Raw genomic sequence first — 27,375 nt, forward strand, 5'->3', positions numbered from 1 at the left:
GGGAACTCTCTGGAATCTCTAAACGTCGAATCGTAGGGGCCTCTTGGGCCAATGGGATGGCTCATGGGGGTGAAGGAGGTTCTGCTGACTTCTATTTCATGCCCGTCTATCATATGGCGCCAGGGCTTGCTAGATGGCTTTGGAAACGAGGCCAGCACCCCAGCATATGAGGATACTGCCTTTGCTTTGTGTGGCAGTTTCTCAGCTCCTGAACCCCAGACTGCTTCTGACACTGGCCTTGGTCCTCTCCCCCAGTCCTGTATCGTCATCATCATCATCATCTTCTCTGCCTTCTCATCTATCTAGCCAGGCCCAAAGTCACCTGCTACAGCTTCTAAGGATGAAGAACACCACTAGGTTTGTCTTCCAGGCGCCGGTGCATAAGGCAGCCCAGGGACTAGTAAAGCCCCACTGAGCTTCTCCCAGGCTTAACTTCCAATATGTAGGAGGCGGCATGTTGTCTGAAGCCTGGAATTTTATATATATTTTTTATATATTTTATATATATATGTATAAAATATATATATAATAAACCTATAAATACAAATATATATATTTATGTATTTATATATAAATACATATAAAATGTAAATAAATATATATATTTCACATGAAAGATATATAAAGAGACCCAATCCCATCCAAACGTCTGTGAGGCCCTAATCAGCTAACTTCTTTATTAATCATTTTTATCACCTATTAAATAGCTACTTTACATCTTATAGGGAGGGCGGTTAGAAGGAATGAAGGAGAATGCAAATGTAAAACAACTAATAGTTCCTGGACACCCAGCAGATGCTCGGTAAATGCACACAATCCCCCACCACCACGCGGCATAAAGAGAGACCCACGTCCTATTTAAAAAAACACCAAGGAGGTCTCGCTGAGGCAGGCGCGGCTGACATGATAGAAGGAGCAACCTGTTATACCGTGTGGGCAGATGCTTGGCAAATGCGCCACGTGCACGACTGAATTCTCAAAGTCCCCACCATGGGCGGCAGCACCAGTGCTAAGCCTGTCCAGACCAGTGAGAAAACGGAGGGCCCAATCAGTCGGCGTGTGAGCCAAGGCAGATCACGTCGTCACTCTGGGCCTCATTCGCAAAATGAGAATTGGGCCCCAAACCAGCAGCCTATGGGCCAGTAGGCTTAGTGCCTTTGGTCTGTACCATGTACTAAATGCCAGGAAAACCCATTAAAAAAAAAAAAAAAAAAAAGTGGACTCTCAAAACTTCTCATAAGGGAAAAGACTCTGATAATCTGGCAACACTGGGCCCCCATTCCTACCTGGCACCCGCCTAGAAGTAGAATATGAGATGCCCCCTCAGAAAGAGATTGCCCCTTCCAGGCCCCAACACCCCCCCCCCCCCATGCCTGAATCACACCCGGCCTGCATCTCTTATTTAGGTGCCCAGCCCAGCCCCTGGAGACTTAACTTGCCAAAGAGCTATTCTGGGCTCTGGTGACTAGAACCCACCCAAGTCTGCCTTTGTGAGGGAGAGGGACGTAGAGCGCAGATGGCGATTTATTACGTGGCAGGCACTATTAGAAATGCTTTAATTCCATCAATTTGTGCAATCGCTAACAACCTTAGCAGGCAGGCGCTATTGCTGTTATTTGCATTTTACAAAGAGGAAAACTGAGGCACAGAGGTAGCCTGCCCGAGGCCACAGAGCTGGGAAATGGCAGAGCCAGGATTTAAACTCAAGCCGTAAATAAATAATGTCACGTGAGAAATACTAAGACCTCAGTATACACACGGTGCAACAGACCTACAACTGGGAAGGCCACCCAAAGTGTCATCCAAGCCAGGCCGCTAAGAAAGGGGATTTGGGCATTTCCCCAGACAGAGCGGCAGCGGCATTAGCCGCAGAGGGAGGAGCATATGAGCAAAGACCAGCAGGCCAGGGGGCAGGTGGGGGTTGGAACAAGAAGGGGCACGTGTGCGGAGTTACGGCACTGGAACTTTATCCCATGCACAGTGGGGAGACATGGTGGACTGATTTATTTCGACATTAGTCTCAATTGACCTCCCATGCCCCCGTCAGAAATGACCGAAGAACGCGTTCTACCACAAAAAGGAAGGTAATGGTAGTTTACTGGAAGGCTCCACTGTGCAGCACGTCCATAACGGCAATCACGTGACCACTGAATACCGACCACATCATAGTTCTGTTGGGAGGAAAGGAAGTGTTTGGAAACGGGGGTGCCTGGGGGGTCAGGGGGAGGAAAGAGATTAAGATCTCATCTTCCAAGTGGGATGCTGGCAGATGGTAACAAACTGATAAATCAACAAGCAGCCACACAAAGCCCACTATTTAGAGTCATAGAAGTTACTACCTAACCAGCTAAAATACATTAAACTGATTAGACGGCCTTTAAAGGAGGGAAAAAACGGGAGTGGGGTAGGAGGACGGGTCACTAACACAGGGGTTTTTTTATTTTGTTTTTCCCTTTTTGAAAATTGTGGTAAAATACCATGGTGAATTTTTAAGCAGAGGCATGACCGGATCAGATCTGGGTTTTACCCAAGAGTGAACAGGGCTCCTGAGGTGATTCTGGCGGGCAGATTCAGGGACCACCAGCCTGGGTAAGTGTCTGGCCACCAAAGGGTATCGCACCCAAGAGACTGGATTTGACACCAGCGTTTGCCTCTATCAATGAGGCTGTGTTGGCGGGGACGGTGACGCACGACTGGCTCACGTCCAACCCCCAACAAGCCTATTCATCCAAGACGCATTAAAAGCTGAACACAAAGCCAGCCTTCTCCTCGAGAAGATAAAGCAGACCCAGTTTTACCATTCCACACAGAATCATAGCCATTTGAGTAACCACTCTCCACAAATACTGGAGCGTGCGAGTCCACAAACCAAAATCTCTCCTGCCTGCCCAATGTTAACAGCCCTGATTTTCTTGGGCCTCACCCAGGGCCCAGAAGTGGTCATGTGACCCAGGCCTGGCCAATCAGATTCGGATACTCCTAGCCTCGGTGACTGTGGAGGGAGGGCATGTGACCCATCAGAACCAATGAGACTTCATCCTGGGACTTTCCTGAAACTGTTAGAGGAACTGTTTTCTCTTGAGATGGCTGCGAGAATGGAAGGAAAGAGTGGAGCAGATGGCAGCCATCTTGGCACCGTGAGAGAAGAGCCTGAGAGTAGGAAGGCCCAGCAACCTTGGAGCTTCTGGACCCAGCAATGCTGCACAGTCTAACCCTATACTCCACCTTCCCCAGAGCCAAAACGGTGCACACACCCCCCCAGCTGTCACCACTGTTTCATATTTTGTTCAAGCTAGTTGAAAATAGATTTCTGTCGGGGCACCTGGCTGGCTCAGTCGTTAAGTGTCTGCCTTTGGCTCAGGTCATGGTCCCAGGGTCCTGGGATCGAGCCCCACATCTGGCTCCCCACTCAGTGGGGAGTCTGCTTCTCCCTCTCCTACTCCCCCTGCTTGTGTTCCCTCTCTTGCTGTGTCTCTGTCAAATAAATAAAATCTTTAAAAAAAGAAAATAGATTTCTGTCATTTGCAATTGCATGAACCCTTTAAAAAAAAAAAAAGAGAGAGAAAGATGCTTTAAGGTAGTCATATCAGTGTAGACAGGGAGGGGAGCGTCAATCTATAGTCCATACCACAGCAAAGCACTGTAATATGGTCAACTGCTGAAGGTTCTTTCCCCTGACAACAAAGCCATGCTTATATGGAGCATAATCTCAAACTTTAATTCAACCTAACCTGTATAAAGTATTTCTTTAAATCCATCATAATGCCAGTTGGCCACATCTTTAAAGACCGCTTGCCACAACTGAATTTGTGCTTTTTGCCTTAGTTCCTACTTCAAGGAGAGAATTGACCATGATTGTCCTATCACCTACAATTACAGAAAAAATGTGTTTCCCAAGACCAGAGGGGAGGGTTGCTTCCAGGAACGTCCGGGGAGGAGAGAGAGCGGTTTTCCCCACAGTAAATGATCCATGCACTTTCGTATAAACTACTCTCCTGAGAACGAGATCTTTCACCGGTCAAGAAAAACAAGTCATTTACCATCTGGGGCTGTTGACCAGCTGATTTTTTAGACCAGCAGGTGAAGAAGTTCTAAGAGTTCCCTCTGCTTGGATCCCTCAGGCTTCAAATCTGAAAACCGTGTCACTTCCGTTAGGTGACTCAGACTGAGGGCAATTTTTTCAAGCAAAGAACTGCTGTGGGTGGCAGAGAGCCCTGTCTGAATGTGTCAGTGTGTCAGAAATACACCCAGGGTCAGGTCAGCACTCCGGCTAAAGCAAACCGGCCCGCGCCAGCCGGCCTTGGAAACAGCGTGCCTGGTGTCTCCACAGTGGGGACAAGTCTCTATTCTCTGGCCAGTCCACTGATCTAGGCTTCAGTTAGCTCACCTGTAAGCTGAGAATGACAGCCTGTCCCCTTCACAAAGGTGACCCTAGAACCAAGTAAGCTGAAGACGGGGCATCAGTTTTTTAAAATAACTGTCTTTTTCTTTCCCTACGGGGACCCAGTGTGCAAGGGCTCCTTGCAGTAGCCTCCTTGGTAGTGTATGCAGCCTGGTGGCTGTATGGGTTGCCCTAACGGACCTTGGAGACAACCCCTCTCAGTGGGCAGTCACGTCTAACCTCATGCTATCTCCAACCTAGGCTCCAGAAAGGGATGCGAGGTGCCCTTGGAAAGCCCCAGGGCACATCGGCCAAGTCATGTCCCTCTGTACCAAGCCACAGAACAAGGAGCATGTGATCAAGACCCTACGCAGGGCCAAGTTCCCTGGCCGCCAGAAGATCCACATTTCCAAGAAGTTGGGCTTTACTAAGTATAATGTGGATGAATTTGAAGACATGGTGGCTGAAAAGTGACTCATCCCACATGGCTGTGGGGTCAAATACATCCCTAATCGTGGCCCCTTGGACAAATGGCGGGCTCTGCTCTCATGAGAACCTCCGTACTGCCCCTCCCTATTCACGCTCACCAATAAATCCTACTTCCTATCAAAAAAACAAAAAAAAAACCCCTGTCCTACAAAGTAAAGATGCTGCCATACTTCAAAAGATCCTTAGTAATGCCATTTATAAATACACCGCTGCTTTAGAAAGATTTCACAGGCATTAACTGAGCCGCACAATGACCCTGTAAGACGGGCTTAGCAAGAATGACGGTCCCCAGTCTGCAGGTATCTCAGGCCACAAGCCAGTGCGTGTCAGACTTCAGACAAAAGCACACACCTTCAGTCTTTTCGTTGGATGTGGTTCGCTTCACCTGTGGCTCCCAAAGTGGGGGCCAGGGCGCCGTGGGGGGGGGGGGGGGGGTCCCTGAGCCTTTACTGGGAGTCTGCAAGGTCAAAACCATGTTCATTATCACGTTGGACTTATTTGCCTTTTCACCTTCATTCTCTCATGAGTGTTCAGTGGATGTCTCCAGAGACCACTTGGTATGTGCCATTACAAGAGATGGAATGCAGAAGCAGAGAACTCAGCTCTTCTATTAAGCCAGACTTGCAAGAGACTTGTTAAAAAAAAAAAAAAAAAAAAAGCACACTATTAAATGATTACATTCCTTTTATGAATTTTTTGGTTTGGGAAAATAGTTGTTGCTGATCAAATATGTGTCAACATGTAATACGTTTATTATTTTTTAATGAATTAATACAGGTTTTTAAAGGACTATCAAACAAGTTTTTACCTTTTCTAACACAGAACATCTTATAGGTATTACCCACAAATCCAGAGCTCTCTGGGGTCCTCAATGATTGGATTACAAGTGTGTAGAGGGAACCTGAGGCCAAAAGCATCAGTCTGCTGTGTAGCCTAAGCCACACTCTTCTCCTTGGGCCTGCCCCGCAAAGACCTCTCGCAAATTAGAAACACTGGTGTATTTGCAGTAACAGTGGAACAGTTGTTCCTTCTCAGATCTTTCTTGAATCCTTCTGCTTTTGTCCAAGGAGAAGGCCCTGTTGGGTGCTACTTGTCTCTGTGGCACCTTCCCACATCTTCACATTTGCCAATCTCCTCCTTAAGAAAGGGGGAGCTGGTCTAGCTCAGAGCTTTCCACAGAGAAGGGAATCTGCTAAAATTTGAGAAGCAAAATAACAAATCCACTGGAAACAAAAGAGCACTGCTTTGCAAGTCACCAAGCTGTGCCCTTCTGAGTTGGGCACTTGTACATACGTGTAAGTAAAATTCTGCAATAAAAAGCTTGCTTTCAGAGTACAGTACCATAAGCACGGAGAAAGGTCTAGAACTGTGGAAGCGCTATACTATACACCTGAAGCTAACACTGTATGTTAACTACACTGGAATTAAAAGTAAAGACTTCATAAAATAAAAAGCTCGCTTTTAAAAAAACGTATTTCCCCTTGATGGCTTTCCGCTTACAGTCATGAAGTCTCCATGTCAAACAAAGTGAAGTAAAAATGTGAGTCGATTTAAAGGAAAATATGGAATAAACAGTACATGCAGAACTAGGATACGGTAAAATTATGACAGTGGCAGAAGAATACCCAGAGTTAGACACGTAAAGTCTCCGTTTGCAGGCATATTCTCAAATTACATGACAAAAGGCACCACTGGAAATGGTCTGACTTACTGACCAGTTATAAGGTACCTGGAATGTTTTTATGTTTCCTATATACCATGGTTTTTTTTTCCACCCCTCCAATCTATTAAGAGCACTTGTGGCAGCTATTAAAACACACCAAGAAAACACTTTGAAACAGTGTTTGGGTGAAAAGGGTAAGAGCTCTCCAGGGCTGTCTGACAGAACTTTCTGCAAGAAAGGAAATGTTCTGTATCTGTCCAACAGAGAAGCCACCGGCCACATGTGGCTAAATGAAAACGTGAAAGGTGGCTAGTGCAACTTCCTCAATTCCTAATTACATTGTAATGTTTAAATTCTAATTTAAATAGCCACCTGTGGCTCGTGGTTGCTACCTGGGACTGCACAAGGCTAGCTCCTGACCCTGGATTTCACTCCACTTTTCCACTCTGAGAGACCACGCCGCGCTCCTCGGGCCCTCCAGCGGCCTTTCCTTGCCCTGTCCAGTTTTCCTTCCCTCAGTCCCAGCCTCCATGGGGAGTGGCTTTCATAGCCTTGGGAGGGGGGGGGGGGGGGGGGGGGGGGGGGGGCAGGACAATCTCATTTTTCCTTCAGGAATTTTGCAGCAGAGGCAGAACTGGAAAGAAGGCTCCAGGGTAGAGCCAGGGCCTAGAGAGCCCACCCAGCAAGGCCAAGGCTTGAGCACACAGGAGCCAGGAGGAAGCAGAAGTGGAGAGGGGAGGGGGGAGGGCAGAAGAGCAGCAGGGAGCTGGAGCCAGCCCCCCCTCCCCCAGACATTCCCCATCGCCATGCAGGCCCAATTCCACATCGGCGAGTGGCATCCCAACTAGAAGAACCTGGTTAGAACAGCTCTAAAGGAATGGCAACATGCATGCAAAAGAACAGGGAAGAAGAGAGCTGGGCCTTCCGATTGGAAGTAGTCAGTCATTGCTGGGAACCAGGTGCCTAACCCCTCCCTTCTGACTCCTTTTCTTTTTCACCTTGAGCTCTGACTTCAGTCGCAGAGGCCTCCCGGGGTGTCTGCCAAACCCACCGGTTCCTTCCGTGGGGACTCCCCCCCCCGCATCCTTTAGAACCTCGCCACCATATTTCTGCTACAAGACCCGCCACTGTCAGGGAAGAGAGGAAGCCAGAGCAGGGAGAGACAAAGCGAGAGCGGACAGTGAGTCAAGGCCAAGGGGAGAACAGAGGCGGCAAAGGAGGAAGGCTTGTGGGAGATCAGCTGGGCCCTAGACTCTAATCTTGCAATTACACAGCCAGATAAATTATCAATCAAACCAAGGCACTGTTGACCGTGAGGTGGAGCACTATTACTAACTAGGCTAGAACAACGGGCGTGAACCAAGACGGTCGGGCCAACTGGGATGTCTGGGCTCTCTATGCTTAAGGCTCTATGGTGCTTCCCTCCCTTGGCTTCCACGAAAGATTCCTTCAACCTTTCAGAAAATCCTCCCTTTTACTAAAGCTGTCTGAGTGGCTGTGGGCCAGAGTGTAGGGGATTCTAATCCCAGCTTGGGCGCTGCCCAGCTCCAGACCCAGGGCAGGCCCTATGCAGCTGGACTGCCTCAGTGACAAGGCCAGGTGCTGTTTCCCCTTTTCATAGCACCACACCACCTGCCCTGGTTCTCAATTATCAAGAGGTTCCTTCCACCGAGAGGGGGGAAAAGGAAAGAAAAGATGGTGGTCAGTATAGTTTCCTGATGCAAGTTCCCCTTGTTCTGAGGTTAACAGAGGTCTTAGAATTTTCTTTAGGCCCAAAGAAAACCAAGTTCCTCCTACACAGAAAGGCTGTTCTAGAGCTCTGATATGACTCTAGGATGTTTCCAAACACGCAGGTGAGCACCCAGTCCCCTCTCACAGGACATCACAACCCACCAGAGCTGTCCCACCAGCCCGGACCATGGGGTTTCCCTCGAAGATCTGGCCAACGTCAAGATCCCATCCCCAAGGGAGGTCCTGCCATTTGGAAGCTGAGTTAAGTCAGCTGGCAGATCTGGGAATGAGGAAAAGTCTCTTCCTTTCAAATTTTTAATTTAAAATAATTTCAGACTTGGAAAAAAAGGAAGCTAAGATACAGATATGATATCCCTTAACCCTAACAGAGTTCAGCACATAGTTCCTAAAGATGAGGACATTCTCTTACGTAACCAGAGTACAATGATCAAAATCTGAACGTTAACACAGATACAACCAATTAATCTGGTCTCTGACGTTATTCAAATTGTATCAACCGTCTCACTATTGTCTTTCATAGTAAAGGAAAAAAATCTTTCAGGATCCAATCCAGGCTTGCCAGCTTGCAGTTAGTTGTCGCATTTCTCTAGTCTCCTTTAATCTGGAACAGTTCTTCAGTCTTTTTTTGTCTTTCATGGCCTTGATATTTTTGAATAATATGAGCCAGTTACTTTGTAGAATGTCCGTTTGGAAAAGACTCACATTCAATTCATCTTTTTTGTTGATGTTACATGTGCATGAGCCCCCAGAATGGAATTTAACCAATTATAAAACAGTATGTTTAAATAGCCCAAGGTCCCAAGCACCACAAAGGAAAAAACCCATAGCTCTTCAAATCTTGGGGTACAAGGGTCAGTCCTAGTTAGCCCTGGAGGAAAGATTAAAGTTACATAATAACCCTACATTCTCACACACTCTCTCTCACACGCTCATCCTCTCTCTCTCTCTCTCTCTCTCACACACACACACACAAACACACCCACCCCGGAAAGACTGACAGGCCCCAGTGCTTTTCCATTCATGGCCAAACATAAGTTTTTAAACCCACAGGATTCTTTGTGTAAGAGGAGGCAGAATTGCTGAAACCACGGCATTTTCCGGAGTTCATCCACAAGTGAACCATTTCCATGTTTACACCAAAAGGCTTAACACATTTGCTCAACTTCAAGACCCACTTTTTTCCAAAAACTTGCAAATATTACCTTTTGGATGGATTATACTATTGATGTGCAGGTTTATCAGGCGTAGTGTTTCAACAAACATCCAAGTTGGAATGCAATACAAGGTCCATTTTATAGTTAACGCGAGTTTTCGAATCAGGGCAATATGGCAAATTCACGTAACCTCAGAAAGCTCTAGAGATCATGGATTGCAGCCTCTCTTGGACGCAAAATTCCACCCCCCACAGCATTCCAGGCAAGCTAGCCATCCTGCCTCCTTTGGATAACCCTCCCTCCTGTCTGCAGTTCGTCAGAATGGAAAGAAAGGAGGGCACAGGATGCAAAAGAACCAAAGTCAAAATCCACTGCCATCACTTTAGAGATACAGAAGAATCCACCAGAAGAAATAGCTAAAAACATTAAAAGTGGTTGTTTCTGGGAGTGGAACTCGGGGATGGGAAGGAATGAGGCAGAGGACTTTCATTTCTCAGTAAAACTTCTCAGGGGCTTTTCCTTACCTATATGCAAGTAGTGCTTCAATAAAAATAAAATTTTAAGTCTATTAGAGCATAGATTGACCAAAGAGCTTTTGTATTTCCCCTATCATCAAGACTAAGGGGGATTCATAATTCATTTGGCATATGGCTAAAGTCAAAATCTCAGGACTTTGCCGATCATTTGGCTCAGATGCTCCCATTTCACAGATGAGGTAACTGAAGCCTCAGAAAGTAAAGTTCCCCTCCCAAGGATGTACACCCGGTGAGAATCAGAGCAGAGGGTGAACACCTTGTCCCCTAAGTCCTACACCAGCATTCTCTCACCCACAGTCTTGGTGGGGACCTCAGAACATGCACCCTCCACATCCACAACACACATCCCCAAACTACTTAAGGGCATGGCCTCCAGCCTCAGACTCCTGGATTTAAATCTTGGCTCCCCCACCTGCTGGCCATGTGACCTGGGAGAAGGGGCTCAATCTTACAGGGCCTCTGTTTCTCATCAGTGTCCTCAGGTGCTGTTGTGAGACTAGGGTAACTATATAACGCACTTACCACAATACTGAGCATGTAATCAGCTTCCAGGAAATTATGCCTTTTATGTAGGTGCCATTATTTCAATAAATGACAAAAGGTAGAAAGAACCAACATTTGTTGAACATTACGTGCTAGGGAACCATGCCAGGCACTTTATAAACATCCCTTATTTAATCCTTAACGGCCCTGCAAGATAGGTATTGCCCTTCCCATTTCAGAGAGAAGAAAATCAAACCCAGAAAAGCAAACAAAACAAGCAAACAAACCAACTTTGCCAAGACTGCTCAGCTTATGAAGAGGCAGAGGGAGAACTCAAATCCAGCCCTCCTGAACTCCAGAGCCCACGCTTTCCACCACCACGTGCTAGGCAGTAAGCATCTATTGACTCCAAAACAAGTTTTCCTACTCATTTTTGACCCTATGTTTTATTACATAAAGTGTGGTTTGCTTTAACAAGTTCCAGCTTGGGGAGTAGATCCAATTTCCAGCAAATGCATGCAATACCGAGATTCTATTTCCCCAGTGGGGATGCAAGCAAAAACCAGGGGCAAGGAAAGAAAGCAGCATGTCCAGAGCTGCCCAAGAAGCTCTAGAACCTCCCCTCCACACCCCCGAATTTATAAAATGTCTGCCTAACTACTGCACTTTTGGCTTTAGGCTCCACTAATATTTTCTAATAGGCCTTGAAGCCATATCATCATTTTCTCTCAGAAAAAATTTTTAAGAAATGGGCACAGTGGCAAAGAATTCCCTAAAACAAGACGCACAGCATTGCTAAAAAAAACTGTTCCCTTTTGTTTTATTGTTGCTGGCTGGCTTAAGGGTCACTGAGAATGCTAACCAAAGTCCTTGCTTGGCTAGCTGGTTAACCATTAAAGCAACTCGACAAGGCATTAGGAAATGTGGTTGTTTATGAAGTAAATGCACACCAATGTCCTGCAGGCCTCAAAATGAGTCCCTGTCTGTACATCACCACCATGAGCATAGCAGTTTTAAAATGCGGCTCAAGATTCTTGGGCACTGCTCCCCATCAAGAGATGGAATCTATGTCCCCTCCTCTTGAATGAGGGTGAGCTCTTGACTGCTTGGGCCATAGAATGTGACAGAGCGCTGCTATGGGACTCCCAGGGCTTAGACAGAAAAGGCCACGCATGATGCTTCCACCGGGTCATGTGGGGATGCTCAGAGTTGGGGGAGCCAGAAGCCATAAGGAGGTCAGAGGGCCTGAGGCATCGGGCAGGAAAGGCCAGATTCAGCACTCTCGTTGAGGACCCCAGCTGAGCTCCCAGATACTGGAGTGGGTCTCCTCTGATGTCCTGTCCAGTCAAGCCTTCAGATGATCACAGCCCCTGACACTGGACTGCCACTGCAGGAGACCCAGTAAGGGAGAACCACCCAGCTGAGCCTTCGGCAAGTTCCCGACCCACAATCATGGGCAAAAGAGAGCAGCTGTTCTAAGCAAAGAAGTTGTGGGGTAATTTGTTGGGCAGAAATAGTAACCAGAACAATGAGGCCGGACAACACCCCCATTATACTCTTCTTCCAAGAAAGCCAAAAACTGGGGAACAGAACCTCAAATCTGCAGGCTTCAAATCGAGGACAGAATCTTTGCATGCTAGCTAAAAGGGTAGGGTAGACGAAGACAACCAAACCCCATTCATCATGCCTCAGCTGAGTCTAATGCCAAACAATGGAAGAGTTTATATTAAGTGGGCTTGTCTGAGATTATAACAAACAGCGGATGTTCCTCTCATTGTCTCCCCATTAGCAGTTTCTTTCTGTCAGAGCAAACATTAATATCTCTTGGATAATCCAGCAAAACACAGCAAAGGAAAAAAAAAATCAGGCAAGAATAGAACAAAATTTTTTTCCATCTTCCTTTAAGGAAATGAAAGAGGCTGATGCTCTGAGCTCTGGAAGAGGTGCTCTGCAAATTATCATGACAGCCTTGGTGAAGATGCACCACATAAAAGCCATACAGTCTTTCCTGCTGGAAACATCTACATGAGGATCAGCAGATTGAGTAACTCTCAAAGAGGAGGGCCGGGCAAAGAGGACTGGAATACTTATCAAACGATAAGGTTCAGTAGATGTTTAATTCATCCAGCCAAAACACATACACACCCCACTACGTTAAAAGTCCCTACAATAAATGCTCAGAGGGAAAAACAGCAGCTCTATATGAAAAGGCAACAGCCCATGGGGACCACTGCTCTGCCGACTCGGTGACCAGAAGCTTCTATCCACCACTGGGGCAGCAACGAATCCATCAACCCCCTAGCCTGTTGTCTTCTGAGGTGGGGACACTCTGTGGCACCTCAGATCGGAGGGATGGCATCTTGGATAAACCTGAGGATACAGTCACATTCACTATGGAAAAGTTCGTTTGTACCGTAACAGCAAATGCCTACATTCCTATGATGGGTTCCAGCTGAGGGGCCGGCAAAGTTCTGTATCATCTCACCGGTCTTCACAGCTTCAAAGGAAGACCTATCTGATTTTTTTTTAAGGCAATAAGAGTCCGTTCCAATATTAGATAGCTATCTCTGTGTTCTCGCTAACAGCCCATACTAACGGCAGTTTGCTAATGGAGCGCCAGTGAGTGAGTTTGTGCAAGACAACCTCTCTGTGCCCACAGTCCTCATCCGCTTAAAATTCATATAGTAACTCAAATTCATGTAATAACTATGTTTCAATATGTAAATATTCCTAATACTTGAAATGTTTCCCACTATTATATCTTGGGGATTTTTGTGTCTTATAGAAAATGTATAAATGAGGGTTTCTTGGCTATAGACGATCCTAAAATGCCTTTATGGCACTTTTCATGCTGCCATGAATTACCACAATGACCGTTTAACAATATAGTAATTCACCAAGCAAACCCACTAACATCAGGGTTTATCTACAATTAAGGCAGGGACTACCAATCTGAACATTTTTTCCCACCAGCCTTCATAGTTGCTAAAATTCCTTCCATAGAAATTCATTTCTTGAACTCATAAAGACATCTCTTCATAATAGTGCTTCATTCTCCACCCCCATCCCTTGCTTATGGTAATGATAAAATACGGTCACTGTGAATAATTCAGAAAATACCAAAAAATGAACCATAAAAATCACGCGCATTCTTAGCAACTAACATTAGTAATCACATCTGTGGGTACATTTTTCTAGAGCCACGCTTCTCAAACTATATGGTAATGGATCTTCTTGACCCCCAACCCGCTGTGAATCAATGCTTCTGCGGAATACAAAAATAAGCTGCATTTAAAAAAATTTTTTAAAGGTTTTATTTATTTATTTGACAGAGAGAGACACAGCAAGAGCAGGAACACAAGCAGGGGGAGTGGGAGAGGGAGAAGCAGGCTTCCCACGGAGCAGGGAGCCTGATGTGGGGCTCGATCCCAGGACCCTGGGATCATGACCCGAGCCGAAGGCAGACGCTTAACGACTGAGCCACCCAGGTGCCCCAGTAACTGCATTTTAAAAAAAGTTTCCAAAGTCTTACTCTCAATTTCTGTATTTACTTCACCTTAATTGGTAATAAGCAGTTCATAGTCTGTGGACCACACTAGACCTTTTTTCTCTCAGATGCACAGATTCTGTTATTGTATGTACGTATCATTTTACATATGGTCTACATATAGTTTTATGTATACTTTAATTTGTATTACCTAATTTCTTCCCACTAAACAGATCATGGCCACTTGTCTCTATCCACATATGCCACCCTTTTTTAATGTGAAACGCCACTCTTCCACCTAAAACTAACAGGATATTGTTCATCAACTGTATCTCAATTAAAAACAAACCAACCCGGAGCATCTCCAAGTAGGGCAGAATCATACCTTCAGGAACTCAGACCTCTCTGAGTGAGGGACTTTGGGGAGGGGAAGGAGAATACAGGCTGTGGGCTACCAGTGTTGTCATTGTGCCCAGGGTCAGCCTAGGAACAGCCTGGGGACAAATGCAATTCCAGAGCAGGCAATAATCAAGAAAGGGGACCCGCCTGTTTTGTAGGACACCATGTAGGACGATGCCAAGTGCTATCAGTCCATAAGGACGTTTGATCCTAGCCACAAACTAACGTCCATCCATTCCGACACGCACTGTACCTGTGTTCGGGCACTGCAGGGGATGCTGGGCCACAAAGATGGGAGGCCCGGCCCGGCCCCTCCCTCCCTCCCTCCCTCCCTCCCAGGGCCCAGGTGAGTGGGGGAGCCAGACAAGTAAATAAATGACCCGAATACAGCCTGATGAATATGCATGAGACAGGCACAGATTAAGACAGGCTCCTGGGCCCCACCCCCAGAAATTCTGATTCCCTACGTCTGGGCAGGGCTCAAGATTCTGCAGTTCTGGGGCGCCTGGCTGGCTCAGTCAGAGGAGCATGCAACTCTTGATCTCGGGATCGTGAGTTTGAGCCCCACGTTGGGTGTAGAGATTACTAAAAAATAAACTTAAAAAAAAAAAAAAAAGGAAAGAAAGAAAACGATTTGGCAATTCTAACAAAGTCCTAGGTCACGCTGAGGCACCTGGTGCAGCAAGGGCCATACTTAGAGTGGTTCACCACCAGGAGCAATTCTGTACCGCAGGGACCTTCGCAAGTCTGGAGGGGGCTAGGCTGTCACAACTTGGGGTGGGAGGGGTGCCGTTGCTGGCGTCTAGTGAGCAGATGCTACTACAGTGCACAGGGCAGCCCCCGCCCCCCCCACCCCTGCAACAAAGAATTCTCCAGCCCACCATGTCAACAGAGCAGAAGTTGAGCAATTGCTCTAGAGTAAAGACACTTGAACTCCATGCCTCCGTTTTTATCAGCAAAATGGAGATAATATCTATTACATCATGTTGTTCTGAGGTCTCAGTGAGTTATGTACACGAAGTGCTTAGAACAGGGTCCGGCACATCGTAGGCACTATTATTATTAGCTGTCATTGTGACTGAAGAGCAGTCAGGAGACAAAAACAGGCAGCGAAGACATCCCAGGATGGACCTAAGTCTTCCCTACAAGTACAAACCACACTGCAGCCTTCATTAGGGGCAGCAATAATACTTATTAATGGCTCACTATGCACCATCATTGGGATGGGGAAACCAAGGCCCAGAGACATTAAGTAATTTGCCCAAAGCCATGAAGGGGCAATCTGTTGTTATTCATCCACTCAAACAGCTACTGGGCACCACAAACTACCAGACAGACCCCAGGAGAGGACACATGCTAACAAAGCAGGGCTCGCTCAGGAAACTGATCTCCACACCCCAGCAGACCAGCCACAGGGCAAAGCCCTGTTGCTCCAGTGACTTCAAAGTCCATCCCACCTAGCGGCGCCTGGGTGGCTCAGTCGGTTGAGCGTCTTCCTTCGGCTCAGTTCATGATCCCAGGGTCCCGGGATTGAGCACCACGTCAGGCAAGAGCCTGCTTCTCCCTCCCCCTCTGCCTGCCGCTCCCCTCGCTTGTGCTCACTCTCTGTCAAATTTTAAAAATCTTAAAAAAAAAAAAAAAAGTCCATCCCGCCTAGACAAGCCCTTTCCCTGGCCCCTTGCCCAGAGCCAGTCTCTGACAAAGAAGTGTCATGGTGGAGTGTGGGGGAGAACAGAGCCATGGCCAGAGACTGTGAGAGGCCTGGCTCCAATGGACATCCTGTCAGAGACTTCTCTGCTTCTGGCACCCCTTGGGCCTTGGTGCTCCCTGCCTGCCCTGCATGCACGAGGCCTCTCCTTCACCCAGGCTGCATGGCTATCAAAGCACTCCCTCTTGTCCTCCAGGCCACCCCAGGACATGGGCAAGAATCACTACCCCAATTCACAGACGAGCTGACTCAGGTTCCAAAGGGCCAAGTACCCCTAAAAGTCAGCGGACCTCAGATTCTACCCATGTCACCTGATACCAAGACCAGTCTTCCCTCAACCCACTACTTCCCCATGACTTTTGGCTTGGGGTTTTTTTTCTGATGATAAAGTAATACAAACTCAATGCAAATAATGCAAAAAAATATAGCAAAGTATAAAGGCAATAAATATTGCTCATCTCTCATCAGATAGAACATGTATAATCTTCTCCAGACATTTTTACACAAACATATTTTTTCGGATAGGACCATACTGTGTGTTCTTTTGGAATCTGTTTTCTATTCAGACATCTTTCTAGGTTAATAACAAGCCGTGTCATCATTTTAAGGCCAAGGCTATCTGCCATTGCCTGGTCACAGTATTCATTTTACAGATCCCCTATTGATAGTCATTTGGATTCGTAATTTTCCAACATTTTTAAACAATGCTGCAATGAACATTATTGGACCTATATCCCTGCCCAGTTATTCCCTTTGGATAAATTTTTTCATGTGCAATTGCTGGGTCAAAAGTTACTGTCCCTTGACATCCCAGCAGCAGTGAGGCGGACCATTACTGAAGCAGGAAGCCCTAAGCCCTACCCTTCTGATGGCCCAACTTCAGGCCAAAATTGTGATAGCAGTAGCTGCAGCTCCAGCTCACGTCACCCAGGCGGCTTCCAAATCACCCCCACCTTTCCTCTCCCACGCCTGAGATTCTGAGCACAAAACAATTTTTTTGCTTTGTTTTCTAGTTTTTAAAGAGAAAGTGCTGCTTTTTGGAGGGGGAGAAAGGCAGATTCTGGGTGCGGGCCTTACACAAGGTGGGGGAACACAGCTGGCTCCAGAATCAAATGCTTTTTCAAACCACCCCCACCTAAGCAGTGAGGGAAAAAGCTTGAGCGTTGACAATTAACGGCTTTTCCCTCCCAGGGGAAGGGCAGGCTGAAAAAGTCAGCTTCTGACAACTTGGAGCCAGAAAAGCTGTCCATGGGTAACTAGCCCTGGTCGTGTCCTTCCTCCTCCTCTTTGACCATTTCCTGGCCCTAGAACAGCCCGCCTTCCAATCAAGAAAGGGAGACCATGAAAACACCACATATCACGGTAAAAAAAAAAAACAGGTAACTGGCATGGAAATATTGTAACCTTGATTACAATGCTTTAGAAATCCTCTGTGCCGCATCTCGTTTTAACAAACACTTGAAAAAGCTAGCTCTAGGGGCGCCTGGGTGGCTCAGTCGGTTAAGCATCTGCCTTCGGCTCAGGTCATGATCCCAGGGTCCTGGGATAGAGCCCCGCATCAGGCTCCCTGCTCCGCGGGGAGCTTCTCCCTCTGCTTGTGCTGCTTCCCCTGCTTGTGCTCTATCAAATAAGTAAAATCTTTTTTAAAAAAATCTTTTAAAAAAAAGCTAGCTCTATAGAACATATATTGTAAAAGTATATCAGCACATTTACCTTATCTGGCAGAGTTGTTACACTCTGGATGACACATTTCTCTCTCTCCTCTCCTCTATCCATGGCTCACCCCAACCCCAGGATGCTGGGCCCCCCTTGCTAGCGCTCAGTCAGGCCAGGCCCTACTCCCAGCTTAGCACTGACTATTCCCTCTGGCTGGAATGCTTGTCCCCCACATGGCCCTGAGGTGCACTCTCTCCAAACACGCGTTCAGGGAAGCCTTTCAAACCCACTACAAGTAACACTGCATCCTCCTGGCTCCCAAATACGTACACCGCTAGCCCCTCCATGCCTTTTCTCCTTAGGGCATATCACCATGTAACCTACTGTGTATTTTAATCAATTATAATTCTCTGCCCATTCTCTCCACTGCTCTCTACTCTTCGCGGTTCTCAGCACACAGTAGGTGCTCAATAAATACTCAATGATTAAAGCTGACTAATCCACAGGTGTGTGAGAAAATACATTTATTTTCTTAATTTGAAATATCAGGCTTCTAGCCAAGGGCTTCTCTGGTTAAAAGCCCCCCCCCCCCCCCCCCCCCCCCCCCCCCCCCCTCTTAAAGGACTGGCCCTCTTAATATAAATCAGTGCAAAGGGAATACGACATTGTTTAAACAACGGCAGAGGCAAAGCAAGGTTGCAGGAAGGGGCAGATTTCCAACGGACAACGTGGAAGGTGGCTGGCATCCAGAGGTCTTTCAGTAGCCTCCGATTTAAAGAACTGAGACAAGGGATGGGATTGTAAGGTGAATCCAGGCCTACGCCTCAGCCTATGGCTGCCCAGAGCCAACTGCACCACGTTCCGAGGGAAGCAGCAGCTAACACAGACCTAATCACCAATGTGCTTTAATCAGAGTCAAGGTCAGGAGGGGTGCTGGCCCCTCCAGACCGTAATTAAAAAGCAAAGGGAAAAAAACGCAGAAGCAAACGACCCTCCCCTAGAGGCTCTGACATTACAGCCAGTCAATTCTCATTATTTGCAGATTCCATACTCACTAAAATTTATGTGTAGCTCCAAAATCAATAGTCCCGGAGCTTCTCCAGTCACTCATGGACTGGCACGGAGTGACCAAAATTTGAAGTGCCCAACCTGCGTGTTCCCAGTGAGGTGGGACAGAGAGACGCTCTGCCTTCTTGTTTCAGCTCTTCTGCTGTAAATTAGTGTCCTTTCACGGTCTAGCTAATGCCACACTTTTTGCACTTTTGTGCTTTGTGTTGGGGAGTCGGCTGTTTGACGCGGCGCCCAGGCCCAGGGCTGAAGTGCTGGCCAGCGTTGCTGAGCCCAGGAAAGCTGTGATGGGCGCCGAGCACAGCCAGGTTAGCGAGGCAGGCTCTGCTCAGGCCTGAGCCACAAGGCTGTTGCCTGCAAGTCCAACACTAATGCATCAGCCACGTCAATGAAATAAACTGGCTTTCAACAGAAACACACATAGAACAAGGCACTAGATTGCCCAGCAGGGGGAAACAGTGTGACCAGAGGCTCACAGGAACACGTAATGTAAGGCCCAGCAACGGTTCAGTATTCCCTAATTCAATGTTCACAGCGACTTCACAGAAAAACGGTCACCACGAATAACGAGAGAACCGACCCTATGTTAAAATGGCTGTTTTTTGGGCGTCTGGGTGGCTCAGTCGTTAAGCGTCTGCCTTCGGCTCGGGTCATGATCTCGGGGTCCAGGGATCGAGCCCCGCATCGGGCTCCCCGCTCCGCGGGAAGCCTGCTTCTCCCTCTCCCACTCCCCCTGTTTGTGTCCCCTCTCTGTGTCTGTCAAATAAATAAATAAAATCTTTAAAAAAAAAAAAAAGCTATTTTCTGTCCCACATCTTCTGGCACACTCCCTCCGCCACACCTGCTCCTCTTTGCTCGCTCGCTCGCTCAGCGGCCTTCTGCTCAGGTGTCTTCCAGTGACCCCTCCCGCGGAGCCCGTCACCTCACTCTTCGGCTGCAGTGATGACAGTCAGCAATTACCCTCTACCTCTCGGTTCCTCACCCTCAGCTAAAGTTAGACTGCCTGAGGGCAAGGCCTTTGTCTTGTTCACCCGCGGATCAGAGGTGGCCGACACAGTGCCCCCCAACCAAGGTGGGCGCCCGGGGCTTGACGGAAGGAACACAGCCCATGGCACACACACCTCCTCCTCCCCTCGGGCCCAGGCAGCGCTGGCGCTGAGGGTGAAATCCCACTGCTCCTGAGTCTGACAGGAAATGTCTACCAGACCTGGGGCCACATGAGGCTATTCAGGCAAATGTGGCTGGTCCAAGTCGAGATGCGCTCTAAGCCTAAAATATGCACAAGAATTTGAAGGCTTAGTAAAAAAAAATACACATAAAATATCTCATTAACTACTTGTATGTTCATTTCCTGTTGAAATTATACGATGCTGGGCGTTCTAGGCCAAACAAAATAGATTAAAATTAATTTCAGCTGTTTTTTTTACTTGTTAATGTGGCCCCGAGGGAAGTTTTCATGACTTAGGTAGCCTGCTGTGAGTCCACCTTGGTTATAATACTACCAAGAAAAGGTCAGCCAGGAACACAAGCCTACTCTTCACTGCTGCCTAGCACTCTCCAGAGCAAGGCCGGAAACACCTGTCCTGCAGCTTTCTGTGACACACACACCTAAGTGTATTCAGAAAGAAGATTGTGAAATCAGAGCTAAAAGTTTATCAGATGAACCAATTTTAGACTCAGAAGGTAAGCACCCTGTGGAGCCTTCTTGGGCCCAAAAAGCCAAGTACAGGCATACAAATATTTGTCAAATAAAGCAATCCTTTGCAAAGAAGAAAAAAAAAAAAAAGAGCCTATTTCTGAATTGTCTACACAGAGTTTGGAATGGCAGAACATGGGAGCTAGAAGGGATGTGGAAAATGACCTGGCTCTGCCACATTACTGAACCATGAGACCCTGTACTCCCAACATCCTCAACTGGAGAAGAGGCAGACCCCACTTTCCAGGACTGTGCTCTCCAGAACTTTCTACAATGATGGAACTGTTCTCTGCTCTGTCCAATATGGTGGCTACTAGACTCTTGAAATGTGGCTACTGAATTTCTCATCTTATTTCAATTAATTTAAAGGTAAAGAGCCACACATGGCCAATGGCTGTCATATTGGATAGCAGAGTTCTATCCAATCTATCACAGACTGCCCTGACAGGAGATAAAGCTTATAAAAATCACTTTGTAAACTCTTAAGCCCTATAGAAATGGCAGGGGTTTTGTTGTTTAATATATTAGAAATGTGAGATTCTGAGAGATTTCAATGGCCCCAAGAGACTCGATTCATCAGCAGTCAAAAAAAAATTTTAAATAAATATGCAGGTTTTACTTCACCTGGGGGAGAAGGGCGGCCAGTGTTCGTGGATATAAACAATCAGAATAGAGGGGTGGGCGATAACCCTTCACACACAACTCAGAAAACATGCTTTTAATCCTTTTTTTTTTTTTTTTTTTTTTTGCCACGCTCAGATCTGGTGCCTCCAGGGCCTAGCCATGCTGTCAGAAATCAAGGCTGCCGGTGTCCTCCCAGTAGATTATTCTTATCTCCCACACCCTCATTCTTAGGGACCAGATGTTTCCTGCCCTTTTCGGTGACCTTCCCTACTATTTCTCCTGCTATAGAAACACGTCCTCCCAACAGCTCCCTGCAGCCCTTCGGTGCTCTGACAGAGTCATTCACAGGTTTCAGACCCATGCGGGGCTTGTTCAAATTTGTTGATGGATGGTAAAACCAACCACCACTAAAAAGGGATGGGGACTAATTGGTAGCTGCGAAGAATGCTCGTCTGTTTACACTCACGTTGGAAGATGCTCATGAAATTCAAATCAAGTTCTTGTCTCCCCCAAGACTCCTCCCAGCAGGAAAGCCCTTCCAGTCTAAACAGCTTTTTGCTACCATTAAGATCATTATATTCTACACGCAAACAGACAATAAGGAAATGAGCAGGGAAGCAGAAGGGGGTGAATTTTTAGGACAGAAAGTCAAAAATGGTACAAGTCTAAGGAAATAAACAATGTTTCCAAGTACAACTATAAGGAGCCACCCTAAAATATTGGAGAGATTTTTGTCAACTCATTCATTCTTCTCCATTATAGAGTGCAGCTAATTCTTCCCTCAATCCTTTCAAGCTTTTCCGCAGCCGCATGAACTTTAGTGCTCGCTCCACACAGCCCTTGGTTTTGGCCCCACCGAGCACCCATGATGAAAAACATGTGAAATAGGATCCACATGTGTTCCACCCACACGCTGGGCTCAGCCCTGTATTTCATTCTGTCAGAGAGCGGCTGTTGCTCAACTCCATGGAGGGGACGCCAGCAATCATCCTCCAGCTATTAAAACAAGATCAAGCAGCCTGGTGTCAGCAGGACTGACACCACCTCACCAAACAGGGACCCAGCCTCCAGTACCTCAAGTTCAGTCTCCCGTCTGTTGATGTCATCCGTGGATTGATTTAACTTCTCCAGTTCTCCCTAGTGAAGAAAAGAGGGAAGAAACTTTTAAGGGATTCGTCTTTTGTTTCCAGTATGATGGAGCGCATTCTCGGCAAAAGTACTCTAGCACCATTTATAGGCAGAGGGATGAGTCACTATTAATTCTCAAGGAAAACAGCTGAGCCCTGGCTTGAAGAGCAAATGAATGTCAGTTATTTTTTCTTGATGGTGTCCCTTTCAAAAATGCCTTAAGGTCCCAGGGATTTTTTTCTTGGAAGGTCAAGTATTTATTGCAGGTATGTGCCTTCAGGTAAACCCACCTGTTACAAATGGTTTAGGAGTCACATTAAAGCAGGATCTTCTGCCTTAGAGCAAGAACTTTGCAGAAAAGACAATAAAATAAACAAGGCCACGCCGAAACTATAAACCCAGTGAAATGATTTAAATCAAGGGCAGAATTCCGGCATTAACTCATCAGTGGTTGAGTGCTTTTTCTAGAAATGAAAATCTTTTCCCTTCAAACTGTCGATTATTAAACCTACCTAGCTGTTTTAACAAAACAAAACCTAGCTTTAATCCTGATCTTTTAAATAAACATTTATAAACTGACATTTTGTAAAAAGTACCCAGCGAAGTTAACTCATTTTACTCTGCAAACAAAGGGTCTGGTAAACCGGATTCCCCTACCAGGAAAACAAGATTTAGTAGTCTAAAGTAGTGATTTTAATTAATAGAATTCCTAATGCAAAGATTTTTCCACCTGATCTTTATCTTGCTAATCTGCCAAAACAATTCATTTAAATGGCAACAGCTGAGTTAAATGGGCTTTTAATTGATCTGCGCACTGAAAAACCAATTAGGGCTCCAGAAATTGCAGAGCACGATTAAAAGCAACATATATACATATATGTATATAATGATTAATGGAGAAGGTAGAAAAACGGGTCTTGGAAAGAGATTTGCTGTGCTTTTTGCCTAGAGGGTCACTCCTAGATCTTGGCTTAGAAATTGTTTTTTAATCATCTCCCTCAGAAATGGAGGCTCAGAAAGCCAGGCCAATCCCCTCGCCTTCTCCCCGCGTGAGCTTTGCGCATCAGTTGTCCCCGGTTTCTGTTCACACCCCGACCTCCTAACAAGGAAAAGCTGGGTTTTCGACCCTTTGAAGCCAAGCGGAGGTTTGAGCCAGGGGTGACAATAAGCCCTTTGCTAAACAATGAATCCGAGAGGAGGAAGATGGCTCAGGCCGGGCACCTCCGCCAGGTGAGAGCTCGCCACCCGGGCACCAGTGCCAGCCCACGCTGCAGGGGCGGACAACGCCCACGGTGCCCAGCGCCCACGCGGCCCGGCCGACCCCCTCCGCCCCCAGCCGGGAGGCCGCGCGATGCCCGCCGCGCCGCGAGCCTGGCGGGGGGACCCCGACACCCGCATGGCGCCCGCGCCCCCTTTTTCCCTTTGTTGCACATCCGCCCGAACCGCTGGGCACACTGCGGCGACCCCCAGATCCTGCCGGGGGTCTGCGGGGGTCACCCACGATAGAGTCAGGCCGCATCCACGCGGGCACCGCAGCCTCCCCGTGAACCCGGTGAAACTGGGAATCCGGACCCTCTCTTCTCGCCCCCGGACCTACGTGGCCACCACCGCCCGGGACCGCAGGCACTGGGGGCCGCGAGGCGGATGTAAGTGTGGATGCCCGCCTCCGCGGCGCCCCCCGCGCGCCCTACCTGGATCCGGGGGTCCACCTCTTCTTCCTCCTCTAGCCCCTGTTCCATCCCCTCTTCTTCCTCCTCCTCCAAGTCCCGGGCCGACGGCGGGAGCTCTGAGGGCTCCTCCGAGCGGCTCCGCTTCAGCGCCGCGTCCATAGGGGCAGCCGGAACGCGAACCGCGCGGCGGACTTCGGAGCGTCTGGAGGGGTGGCAGCCGCCGCAGGCTCGGCCAGAGCAGTCTCGCCCCAGCCCGGCACAGTCCGGAGGCGCCGCGGCCGACACCGGGGAGGCGCCGCTCGCCGATGCGGATCCCGCCGGCCCCGGCTGAGCGGAGGAAATGGGCGCGGCCGCCCCCTTTCTGCCGCGGCCGTCAGCGCAGCTGCGCCCGCTCCGCCCTCGCCCCGCCGGGCCGCCCTCGGCGCTGTGACTGTTCGCAGCCAGTCCCAGTCACCCAGGTCTCCGTCACAAAAACCCCGGCTCCCTGAACGCCTTCAGGGTGGTGAACTAGGACAGCCGGCCCCCCTTGTCAACTTAGCCGCCCGATGGATCACAAACTCCCCACCGTTGGCCGCCTCCTTTCCGGGTAGCGTTCCCCCTCCCGCCTCAGCCAGAGCAAATTGTATGGAAGGAAAGTTTGGGGTATTTCCGCTGTCTGAAGTCACCTTGGAAAGCTTGTACTCCGTGACCCTGGACCAGTTTCAAGATTCACTCAAATCCCTGTATACCTCCAAAGCACCTTTCTCCCCTTGGGTGAACCTTGGGAATTGGACCTACTTGAAGAGTTCCCCCAGAACGGGGAATTGAAACATATGCTCACAGGGACCCAGAAGTACAAAGAGGGCAGCTGGGTGCTGCTTCGCGCCTGGAGTCCTTGGCCAGAGGCTCGGGGGCCCCTGTTGGGCAGAGAGCCCCGTACCCAAACACCCAGGCTCTCACAGGTGTGCGAGGGTCCTACCTGAATAGCCAAGAAGTGTGGAAACTCCCGGGGTGATCGGGGATGTGGGTGGGTAGGGACAGCCTTCTCCAAGTGGCGGCAGATGTAACCCCTGTTGGTGGGCACACTCTGTCCGAGGATTTATGAACTGGCCAGATTTCCTGCCCACCTTGCCTGACAAACTCAACATCCGGAGGCCAAAGAAGGAAGGGGTAGGTCTGTGCTTTTATGAAACGTCAGGGCCACTGTGATGCCAAGGGAGCACAAATTCAGATGACCTTCGCCAAGGAGGCCAGGACATCGCCACTGGCCACTGCTAATGTTTCCACTACAAAAATGCAGACTATGTACACTCTCTACACAGAGGCTGGTGGCCCATCAGCTCTGTGAGGTTGGAGGACAAACTTGCTTGAGAAAAAAGTTTTCTGAGAGCCTATCTTGAAAGGCACCTTTGGGAAACCTGCTTATGATGGCTTCATCAGAAGCTACATTGTGTGTGGGGCGGTGGGGGGGGGGTTGCTCCTTGGGCAAGGTACTTCGGTCCACCGTGAAAGGAGATTCGTTCTGTCTCCTGGAGGTAACACAGGCGTACACAGTGGGTTGGTTCGGGAAGAGTCACACCTGGTCACTGTTCTTACCATCAAGGGAGAGCCCGCAATTCTTTGAGAGAGGTCCTGAAACCCCTCAATAAAAACCTAGTTGCTTTTGCTTTTCCACCAGTGTTTCCCCAGTGGCTTGTAACGGAGCCCGTAACTGAGCAGGTTTATCCTAGCTGTGAATAAACTAAGAGACAGAGGTTGAAAACAAGAAGAGTGAGGTCAGCCCTGACTCTTACGTGCTTCCCAGTCGGTGGAACCCCACCCTCACCATTCTAAACAACAACCTCCTAAATACACTTCCATTTCAGCTTAGATCTAAGAGTGATAGAATGGTTCAGAATGCCACCACGGACATCGGGAAACTGCTCTAGAACATCAGTTCAGGCTTTTTTTGTTGTATTTTTAGGAGACCTGGGCCAGCTACAGCATTAATCCCAATAGTGTTCTGAAGTTAAAATAAGGAACATAAATCATAGTACTACTCTATTTTTTTTTTAAGATTTTATTTATTTATTTGACAGAGAGAGACACAGCGAGAGAGGGAATACAAGCAGGGGGAATGGGAGAGGGAGAAGCAGGCCTCCTGCTGAGCAGGGACCCCGATGAGGGACTCGATCCCAGGACCCTGGGATCATGACCTGAGCCGAAGGCAGACGCTTAATGACTGAGCCACCCAGGCACCCCTCTCTGTATTTTTTTTTTTATTGGTACATAAATGCATAGGAAATGAAGCAGGGAACGAACTGAGGGTGACAAGGCAGAGGTGCTTGTGTGGTTACAGGGAAGGTCTCTTCGAGAAGTGTGCTTTGAACCAACACCTGAGAGAAACGAGAAAGTGAACCCCACGTACCTTCCTGGGGAGAGCGCTCCCGCCACAGAAGCTGCATGTGCGGAGGTCCCCGGGTGAACCCGTGCCTCAGGTGCTGGAGAGCCAGGGACACAAACCTGAGACCTGCAGATGGGTAGACCAAGGAGGGCCATGACGGGGTAAGCAGCTCGGATTTTAGTGAGTGATATGTAATCACTCTGGCGGTATGGGAACTGGACTGGGGTCACTGGGGAGCTGGGGGCAGAGGGGACACAAGGAGATGAGTTAGGCCAATGGTCTAGGGGTGGGAGAGGAGAGACACCTCTGCTGGTTGCTTCCCTTTCTCAGCTGAATGGCGGGCACGGTCGGCAGCTGAGAGTTAGGGGGGCAGGGGAGGCTAACGGCAACACTGGACGCACTGGAGGAGAGACATCGAAAGAGCTGGGAAGTCAGTTGACCAGGGGAATATATTATAATTTCCAGGCTGCACTGAGGACCCACCTGCGGTTTGGGATGCTCAGTGTGGCCAGTCAGCAGGGATGAGTGGTTTTTCCCACCCAAGCTCAGCTTCTGGACACAGGTGGAGAGTAGTGAGAATGTCAGCTTTAACCAGCATTGGGATTCTTCCACCAAAGTCTTACAACGGTGGGGGAGAAGCGTAAGGGGGTTGAGGGCAACTGCAGGTATATATAACAACTTTAATGATGGCCCATGCAACTGAAACTGGAGAGAGTGGGGGAGAGATCATTAAAATATCAGGGAGTGATGATGAAGCGCTGAATCAAGAGAGAGAAAAAGGGTATGAATTGAAGACTGTGTGGAAGTTGGTGGCCAATACTATCTGGAGAGAGACTTAAAGATGATTCCAGAGTTTCTAGTTTGAGTGATTGGATGACACCATTAAAACCTATAGAGGTTTTGGTTGGGAAGATAACAAATTTGTTTTTTAGATTTGAAGGGGAAAACCCTGAAAGTTCAACTGTGTTGTGTTTGGAAATTGGGATCCAGGTTATCCAAAGGTTGAACAAAACTCACCGGAAGGTCATTCTTGTTGCCTCAATATACCTCCCTGACTTAGCAAGTGTGTTATAGCTCCTCTGATCTTTGAGGATAACGAAGGTTGTATTTCTCCTCCTC

The 27,375-nt window shown here is 48.0% G+C and overlaps 1 protein-coding gene and 1 non-coding gene across 3 annotated transcripts in view; one reads left to right on the forward strand and one right to left on the reverse strand.

Annotated features, from left to right (window-relative positions):
• Positions 1–24,209, reverse strand: part of SH3BP5 (SH3 domain binding protein 5) — a 71,115-nt gene extending 46,906 nt beyond the window's left edge. The window contains exons 1-2 of one of the 2 annotated variants that reach the window (XM_021678902.2): positions 23,916–24,209; positions 22,171–22,233 (exon numbers count right to left, since the gene is read on the reverse strand). In XM_021678902.2, coding sequence (XP_021534577.1) covers positions 22,171–22,233; positions 23,916–24,053 — 201 coding nt within the window. In that variant the 5' untranslated portion in view covers positions 24,054–24,209. The remainder of the gene's footprint in view (positions 1–22,170; positions 22,234–23,915) is intronic. The other variant, XM_021678903.2, reaches the window with a different exon arrangement.
• On the forward strand, positions 4,459–4,595 carry LOC123323193. The gene has a single exon (XR_006539269.1). It is a non-coding gene; the product is annotated as a small nucleolar RNA SNORA70 (small nucleolar RNA).
• Positions 24,210–27,375: the final 3,166 nt, after the last annotated feature.

Source organism: Neomonachus schauinslandi, chromosome 1 (assembly GCF_002201575.2).
Source record: "Neomonachus schauinslandi chromosome 1, ASM220157v2, whole genome shotgun sequence".
NCBI lineage: Eukaryota > Metazoa > Chordata > Mammalia > Carnivora > Phocidae > Neomonachus > Neomonachus schauinslandi.